The sequence below is a fragment of the Panthera uncia genome, chromosome B1 (assembly GCF_023721935.1).
Source record: "Panthera uncia isolate 11264 chromosome B1, Puncia_PCG_1.0, whole genome shotgun sequence".
NCBI classification, from domain to species: Eukaryota; Metazoa; Chordata; class Mammalia; order Carnivora; family Felidae; genus Panthera; species Panthera uncia.
Window position 1 is genome coordinate 66,027,505 of NC_064811.1, and position 15,029 is coordinate 66,042,533.

At 39.3% G+C, this 15,029-nt stretch overlaps 1 protein-coding gene across 1 annotated transcript; it reads left to right on the plus strand.

Annotated features, from left to right (window-relative positions):
• Positions 1-12,407: 12,407 nt before the first annotated feature.
• Positions 12,408-13,059, plus strand: LOC125922875 (ferritin light chain-like). Its single transcript, XM_049630786.1, has one exon. It carries the CDS (start codon positions 12,429-12,431, stop codon positions 12,921-12,923), a length of 495 nt encoding a protein of 164 aa, XP_049486743.1. The 5' UTR covers positions 12,408-12,428; the 3' UTR covers positions 12,924-13,059.
• Positions 13,060-15,029: the final 1,970 nt, after the last annotated feature.

Here is a 15,029-nt window from a genome sequence, read left to right on the forward strand (position 1 = left end):
AAAAGAGCAGGGTAAGTTATCCTACACACCAACTTCCAGACATTCTTCTTGTCTTCCCTCGCATGCCAGACGCACTGTATCATTCACTTGCTCTGTGGTATATCCAAAGCAGTTTTTTCTTATTCATTTGCCTGTCAAAAATTAAGTTTCCCAAGAGTTTTTCCTAACATCCTCTACCTTCCACAGCCCAGAGTCCTCTTTACAACTGCAGATTCCCACAGGGCTTCCTTGCTCCTGTCATTCCTCCACAGTCCAAAAATTATCCCTATTAACTCTCATTTTCTTACTGGGTGTCTCCCAACTGTTGGCGTACTGAGACAGACTCAGACAAAGCAATTTAAATGAAATATGTGTTTGACTCATAGTCTCTTTAACTTTCTAATTGAAAAGGTAATACAGGGGCGCCTGGGTGGCTCAGTCAGTTAAGCGTCTGACTTCAGCTCAGGTCACGCTCTGGAGGTTCACGAGTTCAAGCCCCACATCGGACTCTGCGCTGACAGCTCAGAGCCTGGAGCCTACTTCGGATTCTATGTCCCCTCTCTCTCTGCCCCTCCCCCAGTCATGCTCTGTCTCTGTCTCTCTCTGTCTCTCTCTCTCTCAAATAAAAAAAAAAAAAGAATAAACATTAAAAATTTTTTTTAAATAAATAAAGCCTGGGTGGCTCAGTTGGTTAAGCGTCTGACTCTTGATTTCAGTTCAGGTCATGATGTCACAGTTCATTAGTTCCAGCCAGGTGTTGGGCCCCAGGCTGACAGTGTGGAGCCTGCTTGGGATTCTCTCTTTTCTTGTCTCTCTCTGCCCCTCCCCCACTTGCACTTACTTGCTCGCGTTCTCTCTCTGTCCCTCTCTCAAAATAACATAAATAAATAAGCTTAAAAAATAAAAATAATATGTACACATTATAGAAAACTGAGAGTATATGGAATATATATATGTGTATATATATATATGTGTGTGTATATATATATATATATATATATAATCTAATATTATTCAGCCAAAGAAAAGAATAAAGTCTTGTCATTGCAACAACATGGATGGAGCTAGAGAGTAAAATGCTAAGTGAAATAAATCATTCAGAGAAAAGACAAATACCATATGACTTCACTCATATGTGGCGTTTAAGAAACAAAACAAATGAGCAAAGGGGGAAAAAAGAGAGGTAAACCAAGAAATAGACTATTAACCATAGAGAACAAACTGATGGTTACCAGGGGGAGAGAGGGTAGAGGGGTTAAACAGGTGATGGGGAGTAAGGAGTGCACTTGTTGTCATGAGCACTGGGGTGTTGTAGGGAAGTGCTGAACCATTATATAATATGCCTGAAAGTAATATTACACTGTATGTTAACTAACTAGAATTTATTTTATTTTTAATTTTTTTTTTAATTTTTTATTTATTTTGAGAGAGAAAGAGAGCAGGGAGGGGCAGAAAGAGAGGCAGAGAGAATCTCAAGCAGGCTCTGCACTGCCAGCACAGAGCCTGACACGGGGCTCGAATCTACCAATCGTGAGGTCATGACCTGAGCGGGAATCAAGAGTTGGACACTTAACCAACTGAGCCACCCAGGTGCCCCTAACTAACTGGGATTTAAATTTAACTCAGAAAAAAGAAAATTCCAGTTAAAAAAAAAGAAAATATTGGTAGCATACAAGGATAAAAAATATAAAGAGTATGGATTTTTCCCTTTTTTCTTGTTTTTTGTTTGTATTATTATTAATATTAGTCTTTGCTATTTGTGCAGGAAAAAGCTTTCACATAGTTTAAGGAAATTTTCAAGAATACAAAACAAACTAAATTATTTCCAGTTTGTCTTCCTTTTTGTAAGGTGAAGGAGCAAATTTTTGTGTTACCTGATGGACATTCCAAGAACCCTCAAAATATTTTAAGCACAAAAGACATCTTAATATTTTTACTATTCCTTTGGTGGGGGGGGGGGTAGGCAGAGGGAGAGGAAGAGAGAATCTTAAGACTCTGTGCCCAACTCGGAGCCTGACTTGGGGCTCAATCTCTCGACCGTGATGAGATCATGAGATCATGACCTGAGCCAAAATCAATAGTTGGATGCTTAACCCACTTAGTCATGCAGGTTCCCCAGTATTTTTACTATTCTGAATATACAGTTTAATACGGTAAAGAAAAGATCAAGAAGAATTATCAGAGGTGGCACTATATGAACAGAAGTCATAATTCCTAAAACTCAAGATATACTTATTATAAATACTTAAAAGCCACAGCAATAAAGAACAGCGAGTGCTAGGAATTTATTTTTTTTATTGTTAAAAAAATTTTTTACTGTTTATTTATTTTTGAGAGTGAGAGAGAGAAACAGAGTATGACTGGGGAAGGGGCAGAGAGAGGGAGACACAGAATCTGTGGCAGGATCCAGGCTCTGAGCTGTCAGCACAGAGCCTGATGCAGGACTCGAACTCAAGTACCGTGAGATCATGACCTGAGCTGAAGTCGGACGCTTAACAACTGAGCTACCCAGGCGCCCGGGAACTTAATTTAAAAGTAAAGTATTTTTGGTCAAAATCATTCAAGAGGATTCCAGAAGTCCAAAGAATTAGTAGGGTATTTTGGTGATTAAAAAGAACATCTGATATCTATGCACATATTAACTTGGTCATTTTCCGAAAAGAAAATCCAAATTCTAGTTTGACTCTTTTTTAAAAAAGAATATATCCAAAAAATAATAATAATAATAAAAATAATGTTTTAAACAATATATCCATATTTATTGAAGCTTTGCTTACAATAGCCAAGATATGGAAGCAACCTAGTGTCTGCTGATAGATGTGTGTATATACACAATGAAATATTGCTCAGCCATTAAAAGAATGAGATTTTCAAAAAATTTTTAGTGACTAAATTTGTTTCCCACATACAAAAACAAAATGTGTGCGGTGGTTACTTGTTTTTGTTTTGTTTTGTTTTGTTTTGTTTTAAAGAATGAGACCTTGCTATTTGCAATAACATGGATGGACCTAGAGGGTATTATGCTGCATGATATAAGTAAGATAGAAAAAGGCAAATACCATATGATTTCACTCAGATGTGGAATCTAAAAAACAAAATGAACAAACAAAAAAGGCAGAAACAGCTTACAAATACAGAGAACAAACTAATGGTTGCCAGAGAGAAAGAGGGTGGGGAAATGTGCAAAATGGGTGAAGAGGAGTGGGAGATACAGGCTTCCGGTTACGGAATGAAGAGAGCATAGGGAATACAGTCAATAGTATTACAATGTGTTGTATATGGTGACAGATGGTAGCTTTACTTGTCGTAAGCATAGTATAGTATATAGACTTGTCCAATCACTATGTTGTACACCTGAAACTCATGTTTTAACATTGTGTGTCAACTATAATTAAAAAAAAAAAAAAAAAAGATTGGAAAAAAAAAAGAAAAATAGAAAGATTATCATCCATGTAACAATTTGTAGTAAAGAAATTGTAGCAAGATGGCATCACAGGAAGTTCCTGAACTCACTTCTTCCATAGACACACGAAGTCTACAGATACGTATGAAATAATTCCCCCTGAAAAGGACTTGAAAACTAGCTAAATAGCTTCTTTACAACAGATAGTAAAAAGGCCACATTGAGAGGGAGTAAGAGAGGCAGTCTTGCCAAAAGCCTCAACCCCCACAGTAGGGACGGATCTCACAAACCTGGAGATTCGGAGGAGTTTATGTCCTACGTCAGGCACCCCAAACCTTGAAACCTGCAATAGAGAGAAAAATCCCCAATATGTCTGGCTTTGAAAACCAACAGGGTTCATATCCAGGAGACTCAAATATATGGAACTGAGATACTTCTCTTACAGGGTTTGTGCACAAACTCACCTGACCCAAGGATAAACAGTAAAGCAGTAGTGTGAAAAGCACCTAGACTATATGTGAAGGAGATTCATTTGCTAATCTTAAAGCATCTGGCAGAGGGGCAGAATTCTGTTGGGACTCTCTCTGGGGACTTACGTGCTGACAGGCACCATTTTTATGCTCTCTCTCTATCTTGATAGTGCTTGTGGTCATGCCCCAGCCGTGTGCTCTTCCAGGCACCTGTGAAAACTGGCAGGCACATGCAATCCACACGGGGATGTTCCTTGATCACCTAGCTCTGGTGGCTGTGGTTGGGGACAGGGCATGCATTCCTGGATCCCACAGGACTATAATAATCAAAGACAGTTCTTGACAGGATGCCACCCGTAGGGTATTACACAGACAGCAGACTGAAACACATCCCCAGTATCCCTGTAAAAAAGGCCTATTTATGGGCTGCCTGGCTGGCTCAATCAGTGGAATACTCAACTCTTGTTCTTAGGGTTGTGAGTTCAAGCCCCACACTGGGTTAGAAATTACTTTAAAAAATAAAAGAACTTTTATTAAGAACTAAAAGGAGGAATCAAAAAATATTTTGAGACAAATGAAAATGGAAATGTAACTTACCAAATACAAAGGCTCATAAGAGGGGCACCTGAGTGGCCCAGTCGGTTAAGTGTCCAACTTCGACTCAGGTCATGATCTCCTAGTTCAGGGGTTCAAGCCCCATGTCAGGCTCTGTGCCAACAGCTCAAAGCCTGTGTCTCCCTCACAGATTCTGTGTCTCCCTCACTCTGCCCCTCCCCCGTTCAAGCTCTGTTTCTCAAAAATAAGCATTAAATTTTTTTTAATTTAAAATTTAAAAAAAAGCTCATAAGAAACCACTGTGAACAATTTTACTAGCCTACTAATCTTCCATCCTACACAAAAATTAACTCATATTGGATTAAAGGCATGAATATACAATCTAAAACCATAAAATGTCTAGGAAAAAAAAGAAAACATAGGCAGTAAACTCCTTGAAATTGGCCTTGGCAATGATTTTTGGATCTCACACCAAAATCAAAGGCAACAAAAGAAAAAATAAACAAGTACAACTACATTAAACTGAAAAGCTTCTGCACAGCAAACAAAACCATGAGCAAAATGAAATGGTGACCTGCTGAATGGGAGAAAATATTTGCAAATCATCTATCTGATAAGGGGTTAATATTCAAAATATATAAAGAAGTCATATAACTCAATAGCCAAAAAAAAAAAAAAAGAAATCTGATTAAAAAATGTGCAGAGGATCAGAATAGACATTTTGCCAAGGAAGACACATAGATGGCCAACAGACACATGAAAGGATGCTCAATGTCACTAATCATCAGAGAAATGTATATCAAAATTACAATAAGATATCACCTCACACCTGTTAGAATGACCATTATCAAAAAGACAAGAGGGGCGCCTGGCTGGCTCAGTCAGTAGAGCATGTGAGACTTGATCTTGGGGTCATGAATTCAAACCCCACATTCGGTGTAGAGATTACTTAAAAAAATAAATTAAAATAAATTAAAATTAAATTTTAAAAAAGTTGCTGTTGAAGCACTAATTTTTTAAAAATGGGGGCACCTGGCTGGCCCAGTCATTGGAGTATGTGACTCTTGATCTCCATGTCGTGAGTTCAAACCCCACATTGGCCACAGAGCTTACTTAAAAATAAAAAGGAAAAAAGAGAGAGAAAAGACAAGAAATAACAAGTATTGGTGAGAATGTGGAGAAGAGGGAACACTTGTGCACTGTGGGTGGCAATGTAAACTGCTGCAGCAGAACAATATGGAGGTTTCTCAAAAAATTAAAAACAGGGGCACCTGAGTGGCTTGGTGTGTTAGGCGTTCAACTTCAGTTCAGGTCATGAGGTCAGGGTTCGTGACTTTGAACCCTGTGTGGGGCTCTGTGCTGAGTTAGTGGGGCTGGATCCCACTAACCCTGAGGTCATGAACTGAGCCAAAATCAAGAGTTGAACATTTAACCAGCTCTTTTCCCTAGCCCCACACATTACTATTTTTTTTGTTTTACATTTATTTATTTTTGAGAGACAGAGTGAGACAGAGCATGAGCAGAGGAGGGGCAGAGAGAGAATCTGAGGCAGGCTCCAGGCTCTGAGCAAGCATTTAGCACAAAGCTCCAGGTTCTGAGCAAGCATTCAGCACAGAGCCTGATGCAGGGCTCAAACCTACGAGTCGTGAGATTATGACCTGAGCCAAAGTCAGACACTTAACCAACTGAACCACCCAGGCACCCCACACATTACTACCTTTAACCAAAGTAGCCAACTTTTGTTTTGTCCCGACATAGAGAAGGCTAGAAGACAGTAAACTAAGAAATATCTACCTAATTTTTGAGCACACATTTTAGATAATCTTTACAAATTTTAAGCTGATAAAACAAACCCAGGGATGCCTGGCTAGCTCATTTGGTGGAATATGTGACTCTTGATCTTTGAGTTTGAGCCTCATATTGTAAATAGAGATTACTTAAAAATTAAAAAAAAATATTTAGGGCACATACACCCCAATATTTATAGCAGCGCTATCAACAATAGCCAAATTATGGAAAGAGCCCAAATGTCCATCGACTGATGAATGGATAAAGAAGGTGTGGTATATATACACAATGGAATACTACGTGGCAATGAAAAAGAATGAAATCTTGCCATTTGCAACAATGTGGATGGAACTAGAGTGTATTATACTAAGCGAAGTAAGTCAGAGAAAGACAAGTATCATATGATTTCACTCATATGTGGAATTTAAGAAACACAACAAATGAACATAGGGGAAGAGAAAGAAAAATAAGATGAAAAGAGAGTGGGAGGCAACCATAAAAGACTCTTAAATATAGAGAATAAACTGAGGGTTGTTGGAGGGGAGGTGGGGGGGGGATGAGTTAAATGGATCATGGGCATTAAGGAGAGCACTTTTTGGGATGCACACTGGGTGTTATAGGCAAGTGATGAATCACTAAATTCTACTCCTGAAACCACGACTACACCATATGTTAACTAACTTGAATTTAAATAAAAAAAAAATCTTTAAAAAATTTTTTTAAATAAAAACCATTTTATATTTTTAATCTTAAACAATTATTAGAAAGGATAACTTACTTAACTTATAAGGTCAATATAAAAATTTATATAAATTAAAGCATGAGAATTTTAATTTTAGTCCTATAAAAGTTAAAATATAGTGTTAGCATTAATTTTATACAATAAAACACAGTTTACTTTTTCTTTCTTTTAGAGATGTTTGATTACTTACATGGACTAGGTATTCCTAAACTGCATAGATGGCAACAGAATGATTTTTTTTCTAGTCAATCCACCTTTAAAATTTCTCAAGTGAGGGGAAGAGGGAGAGGACAGAAGGGGGAAAAAGTGAGTGGGAACAAGCTTTAGACAAATACAAAATTATCATTGGAGAAAGGCTAGTAATCTTTCTGTTGCAAGGTGAGAAAAAAGTTTAGATTTAGAAAAACTCATTTCAACACACACACACACACACACACACACACACACGAGTCATTAACAACTGGTTTAAACAGTAACTTGGGCTCTTGGCAATTTTATCAAGTCAAAGAATAAGAATGGAAATGAAGGATGTTTATGGAAGGAGGGAGTCTTCTTTAAAAGAAATCTCTTTTAGACAGATAAGATAGACAGTCCCAGGGTACCTGGGTGGCTCATTTGGTTAAGCTTCTTGATTTTGGCTCAGGTCATGATCCCAGAGTGGAGCACTGTGTTGGGTTCCATGCTGAGCATGGAGATTGAGATTCTCTCTCTCTCCCTCACTCTGCCCCTCTCCCTAGCTTGGGCTAGAAAGAAAGAAAGAAAGAAAGAAAGAAAGAAAGAAAGAAAAGTAAAGAAACAAAGAAAGAAAAAAAACAAAGAAACAAAGAAAAAAGAAAAGGTAGACAATCCCCTTACAAGAGGTTCTTTCCCCTTTTCATTCTAAGGCATCTCCAAAATGAAAAATATAATTTATGTCAAAATTCTTCAGAGTAGCCACTACAACTCCCAACCATCCTCTGTGAAGTTATGTCAGCGAGCAGTGCAAATTCATTAGTAGGCAACCCATTAGAAGTTGGTTGACAGCTGGTCAAAAATAAAAGTATCACAGAGTTTTGGACCCTAATCCCAAGGATAAGTTGCCCTGCCTACTTACTCAAGAAATCAGCATGACCCTGAAGAGCCACAGAGATCATAAAAGTCCAGATATAGCACAAAATCCATGCAATCAAGGACAGAGAGCCCTCGAGCAGGGGTAACTCAAATGGTCTCAGATGTGCATGTTCTTACTGAATGGAGGTCCGAGTCATAGCAGGAGGGTCTTAGCCATCCGTGGTAGTAATTGTTCTGGCCCAATCAGCCAAAGACCATCTGGGACAAACCTGTAGTCAAACAAAGTGAGATTCACTCATTTGTTGCAATGAGAGACACTGCACCTGGAGAAACTATGGGATGTCCCACTAAACAAAGGAGAAGATGAGTTATAGGATTTGGGGGAAGAGTGACATTTAGGCAAAATTTAAATGAAGTAGTGTTTTGATAGGATCAAAGCAAAGCAAGGTCATATATAAAGGAGGCAAGGTCAGATCTGGACTGCAAAATTGAACAGGCACCTGTTTCTTTGAAAATTGCGAAGTTGAAGTAAGGGTGGAATATTGTCTTGAAACCTCTTCTCTGAAGTTCCACACCTGGACTGCAAATCAGTTTTGCTTCTGTGGGCCTTAGATTCTCTGAGAAAGAGTGGGATATTTCATTCTTCTTGATGTTATTTCAAACAGCAAAGTTTCTAGTCTATGATTTCAAGCATCAAGTCACTCAACATAGGGGGCTGTTTTGATGCTTTACCACTGCACCATGTCTCTGGGGTGAACATTATTATTCCTTGTTAAATTTGTGCTAACTTTATCTGTATCTGTCCTCCTAGACTGACACATAGCAGGGCATATTTTTACTTTGCCAGCTCCGGCCAATTTAATACTTTCTCAAGTTTAAAGCCTGCCAAAAAGTGATGCTCTTTCTAACACTATTCAGGACAGAAAAAAAAATAGGATTGAGATATTATAAATCAATTCTTACTGGTTGAATATACTTAAGGGGTATGTACTGGTATATAGATGATCTTTTTTTTAAGTTTATTTATTTATTTTGAGGAAGAGAGAGTGTGGGTCTACAGGGGAAGGGCAGAGAGAGAGGGAGAGAGAATCCCAAGTCGGTTCCACGCTGTCAGCATGGAGCCTGACGTGGGGCTCTATCCCACAAACCATGAGATCATGGCCTGAGCTGAAATCAAGAGATGGAGGCTCAACCAACTGAGCCACCCAGACGCCACTAGAGCATCTTGATAAACTTTTCCATAAGGATCCAAGCTAGGGAAAACAACTCTGAATACAAAACTGCAATGTTGCACACATAAGAGGGCACAGGTTTCTACACATTCACGTTTGAAATCCTGGCTGTAAAAGGATGAGACATTGGACAAATTAGATGCCTTTGCTGAAGTTTTCATCAACTTGTACTAGCAAGTTACTTCACACTCTAAGCTGGATTTCTCTCATCAGGTTAGTGTGAGAATTAAATAGGTTAACAGCTAAATATATCTAGCATTGTTCCTTGAAATGTAAAAGAAAGTGTGGAGGAGGGGACCCTAGAATTACAGATGTATTCCTCCTAGCAGATGGGGGGGGGGAGAGAAATAATTGTAGCTTGCACAGGGGGAGCAGGGGTCTAAAAAGATAGTCTCTATGGTGTGTTGTCTTTTCTAAAATGATCTTTTTCACATTAAAACATTTTTTAAATGTTTATCTATTTTTGAGAGAGAGGGAGACTGAACACGAGCAAGGGGAGGGCAGGGAGGGAGACACAGAAACTGAAGCAGGCTCCAGACTCTGAGCTGTCAGCACAGAGCCCGACGCAGGGTTCGACCTGGGGCTCGAACTCACAGACTGTGAGATCATGAACTGAGCCAGTCAAATGCTTAACTGATGGAGCCACCCAGGCATCCCGATCTTTTTCATATTAAAACATTTTTAAAGTTAGGTTACAGGTTAAAGCCTGTATATACATTTAATACAGTATTTCTTAATTTCAACATGTTTGGATTTCTTTTTTTTTAATAATTTGGTTTTTTTTTTTTAATGTTTTTATTTATTTTTGAGACAGAGAGAGGCCAAGCATGAGCAGGGGAGGGGCAGAGAGAGAGGGAGACACAGAATCCAAAGCAGGCTCCAGGCTCTGCACTGTCAGCACAGAGCCCGAAATGGGGCTCGAACCCACAAACTGTGAGATCATGACCTGAGCTGAAGTCAGACACTTAACCGACTGAGCCACCCAGGAGCCCCTACATGTTTGGATTTCTTAATGACTGTTATTTTCTTTTAATTTTATTGCATTGACGTTAGTGAAACTGGCCTGATTTCTGTGTTTTGAATTGTGTTTGGTTCATAAAGGCTCAAAACTAGTATATCTTCCTTGCGTTTTATACTTTTATCAATATGAGATATTTCACATTACCTTCTTTGCTTTTTACCTTGAATTCACTTTTCCCTTATACCAGTATTGTTAGTATATTGTTGTAATGCTGTATATTTTCTGATGTCAACATATATTTTTTAAGTTTACTTATTTATTTGAGAGATAGAGCGAGAGATCACAAGCAGGGGAGGGCAGAGAGAAAAGGGAGAGAGACAGAATCCCAAGCAGGCTCTGCATTGTCAGCGTGAAGCCCGCCATGGGGCTGAACCCAGGAACCCACAAGATCATGACTTGAGCCAAAGTCAAGAGTTAGACCCTTAACTGACTGAGCCACCCAGGCGCACCCCCCCCCCCCACCAATGTCACAATTTTTAACCTTCTTGCATCATTTTCTTTTGGATATATCTCTTATAAATGGCATCTAATGTGTCTTTATTTTACCCATTCTGTCTTATATCATTTGAATTTAATTCATCCATGCCATGGTTTCTGTTATGTTTGGATTTACTTACTCCAGCCACCTGAATTTGTGCCTTGAATTTATCATTTTTTCTTCTAAGTATATTATCTTTCTTTTTAACTTTCTTTCTTTCCAACTATGTCAGATAAACTCTAAGGTGGCAAACACCCCGTTATCCCCTCTTCCTTATACGCACGCTTTTTTGTTAATGATCTACCCTTGACTGTGGATGGGATTTCTTAATTGCTTCTAATGAACAGAATACGGCAAAGGTGGTGAGATATCACCCCCATGATTACCTTACCTTGCATAAGACTCTGTTTTGCTATCTGACTCACTCCAGAGACTCTTCATACGGGCTTAATGAATCTGAATGGATCATTTAGACAAAGCTTATCCTGGATTGAATATTTAATAATTTTCTTTCCCACTAAAGAAGAGGGAGGGCAGATTAATTTTAGGTTAAAAAAATTGTGGTTGAGTGCCTGTCTAGCTCAGTTGGAAAAGCATGTGACTCTTGATCTCGGAGTTGTCAGTTCAAGCTCCATGGTGGGTGTGGAGATTACTTAAAAGTAAAATCTTAAAAAAAAAATCCCAACCAAACACACAATTGTGTTGTGCCCTACAGTGTTGTTTTATTGGTGGGAAATTGGCCAGACTTCAATATATATCAGTGGGGGTAACAAATGCATTATGGTACAGCCTTATGATGATTTATTACATAGCCATGAATTCTTATTTGGAACAAACAAATCACAGAATCCCAGAATATCAGGATTGACTACAATGTCATATTTCCACTGAATAAAAGGTCCAGTGTAAGAGGAAAACAAAAAAACAACTTCTGTTTTTTACCCTGTACATCTGAATTGTAGTAGGAAATAAAATTTTGAAGTTATTTCACAAGGTTGTCATCAGGAAATGAAGACAAAAGAAAAAAAATCAACAAATAAAAATAATATTTTTAACCCATTCACGCCCCAATCTAATATGAAATTAAGAGTTTGGTTTTTTTTTTTTTTTAACGTTTATTTATTTTTGAGACAGAGAGAGACAGAGCACGAACAGGGAGGGTCAGAGAGAGGGAGACACAGAATCTGAAACAGGCTCCAGGCTCTGAGCTGTGAGCACAGAGCCCGACGTGGGGCTCGAACTCACGGACTGCGAGATCATGACCTGAGCTGAAGTCGGCCGCTTAACCGACTGAGCCACCCAGGTGCCCCAAAATTAAGAGTTTTTATACCATCTATAGACCAACTTCCCTGATGAACATGGATGCAAAAAATCTTCAACAAGGTACTAGCCAACTGGATCCAACAACACATTAAAAAAGATTATTCACCAGGACCAAGTGGGATTTATACCTGGGATACAGGGCTGGTTCAATATCCGCAAAACAATCAGTGTGATTCATCACATCAATAGAAGAAAGGACAAGAACCACATGATCCTCTCAATAGATGCAGAGAAAGCATTTGACAAAATGCAGCATCTTTCTTGATAAAAACTCTTAAGAAAGTAGGGATAGAAGGATCATACCTCGAGATCATAAAAGCCATATATGAAGACCCTCATTACCTCAGTGGGTAATGAGGAGACTTAGCTCCTCATTACCAACCAACCATGAGCTCCCAGATTGGTCAGAATTATTCCACCGAGGTGGAGGCCGCCGTCAACCGCCTGGTCAACATGCATCTGCGGGCCTCCTACACCTACCTCTCTCTGGGCTTCTATTTCGACCGTGACGATGTGGCTCTGGAGGGCGTGGGCCACTTCTTCCGCGAGTTGGCTGAGGAGAAGCGGGAGGGCGCAGAGCGCCTCTTGAAGATGCAAAACCAGCTCAGGGGCCGCGCCCTCTTCCTGGACGTGCAGAAGCCGTCCCAAGATGAGTGGGGTAAAACCCTGGACGCCATGGAAGCCGCCCTGCTTCTGGAGAAGAACTTGAACCAGGGCCTTTTGGATCTGCATGCCCTGGGTTCTGCCCGCACTGACCCCCATATCTGTGGCTTCCTGGAGAATCACTTTCTAGATGAGGAGGTGAAACTCATTAAGAAGATGGGCGACCATCTGACTAATCTCCGCAGGCTGTCCGGCCCCCAGGCCGACCTGGGCGAGTAACTCTTCGAAAGACTCACCCTCAAGCACGACTAGAAGTCTCTGGAGCCCAGCAGCCTTTGAGAGGGTCCCTCTGGCATTCCCCCCAGATGTCAGGGCTTGTGCCTGAGTCTCTCCTTGCAGCCACTAGGCAGCTTTTTAGCCAACCTAGAGCCCTCTCCCAAGCCGTGAACCAAATGAAAACAATGAAGTTTTTTGCAGAAAAAAAAAAAAAAAAAGACCCAATGTTATTATCCTCAGTGGGGAAAAACTGACAGCTTTCCCCCTAAGGTCAGGGACAAGACAGGGATGTCCACTCTCACCACTGTTATTCAACATAGTATTGGAAGTCTTAGCCTCAGCCATCACACAACACAAAGAAATAAAAGGCATCCAAATTGTCCAGGAGGAGGTCAAACTTTCATTCTTCGCAGATGATGTGATAGTCTATATGGAAAACCCAAAAGATTCCATCCAAAAACTACCAGAACTAATCCATGAATTCAGCAAAGTTGCAGGATATAAAATCAATGCACAGAAACTGGTTGCATTCCTATACACCAACAACGAAGTGACAGAAAGAGAAATCAAGGAATCGATCCCATTTACAATTGCACCAAAAACCATAAAATACCTAGGAATAAATCTAACCAAAGAAGTGAAAAATCTATACAATGAAAACTATAGAAAGCTTATGAAAGAAATTGAAGACACAAAAAAATGGAAAAAGATTCCATGCTCCTGGATAGGAAGAACAAATATTGTTAAAATGTCGACACTACCCAAAGCAATCTACATATTCAATGCAATCCCTATCAAAATAACACCAACATTCTTCACAAAGCTAGAACAAACAATCCTAAAATTTGTATGGAACCAGAAAAGACCCTGAATACCAAAGCAATCTTGAAAAAGAAAACCAAAGCGGGAGGCATCACAATCCCAGACTTCAAGCTATACTTCAAAGCTGTAATCTTCAAGACAGTATGGTACTGGCACAAGAAAAGACACTCAGGTCAATGGAACAGAATAGAGTACCCAGAAATGGACCCACAAACATATGGCCAACTAATCTTTGACAAAGCAGGAAAGAATATTCAGTGGAATAAAGACAGTCTCTTCAGCAAGTGGTGCTGGAAAAACTGGACAGAGACATGCAGAAGAATGAACCTGGACCACTTTCTTACACCATTCACAAAAATAAACTCAAAATGGATGAAAGACCTAAACATGAGACAGGAAGCCATCAAAATCCTCAAGGAGAAAACAGGCAAAAACCTCTTTGATCTTGGCCACAGCGACTTCTTACTCAACACGTCTCCAGAGGCAAGGGAAACAAAAGCAAAAATGAACTACTGGGACGTCAAGATAAAAAGCTTCTGCACAGCGAAGGAGACAATCAGCAAAACTAAAGGACAACTGACGGAATGGAAGAAGATATTTGCAAACGACATATCAAATAAAGGGTTAGTATCCAAAATCTATAAAGAACTTACCAAACTCAACACCCAAAAAGCAAATAATCCAGTGAAAAAATGGGCCAAAGACATGAATAGACACTTCTCCAAAGAAGACATCCAGATGGCCAACTGACACATGAAAAAATGCTCAACCTCACTCATCATCAGGGAAATACAAATCAAAACCACAATGAGATACCACCTCACACCTGTCAGAATGTCTAACATTAACAACTCAGGCAATACAGATGTTGGCGAGGATGCAAAGAGGATCTCTTTTGCACTGCTGGGGTGGGAATGCAAACTGGTGTAGCCAATATGGGAAACAGTCTGGAAGTTCTTTAAAAAATTAAAAATAGAACTACCATACGACCCAGCAATTGCACTGCTAGGTATTTATCCAAGGGATACAGATATGCTGTTCCGAAGGGGCACATGCGCCCCAATGTTTATAGTAGCACTATCAACAATAGCCAAAGTATGGAAAGAGCTCAAATGTCCATTGATGGATGAGTGGATAAAGAAGATGTGGGGTATATATATGCTATATATATACATATATATGTATATATGTATATACATATATACAATGTATATATGTACATATGTATATACATATATACAATGTATATATAGTCTATATATATATATACTATATATATATAGACTA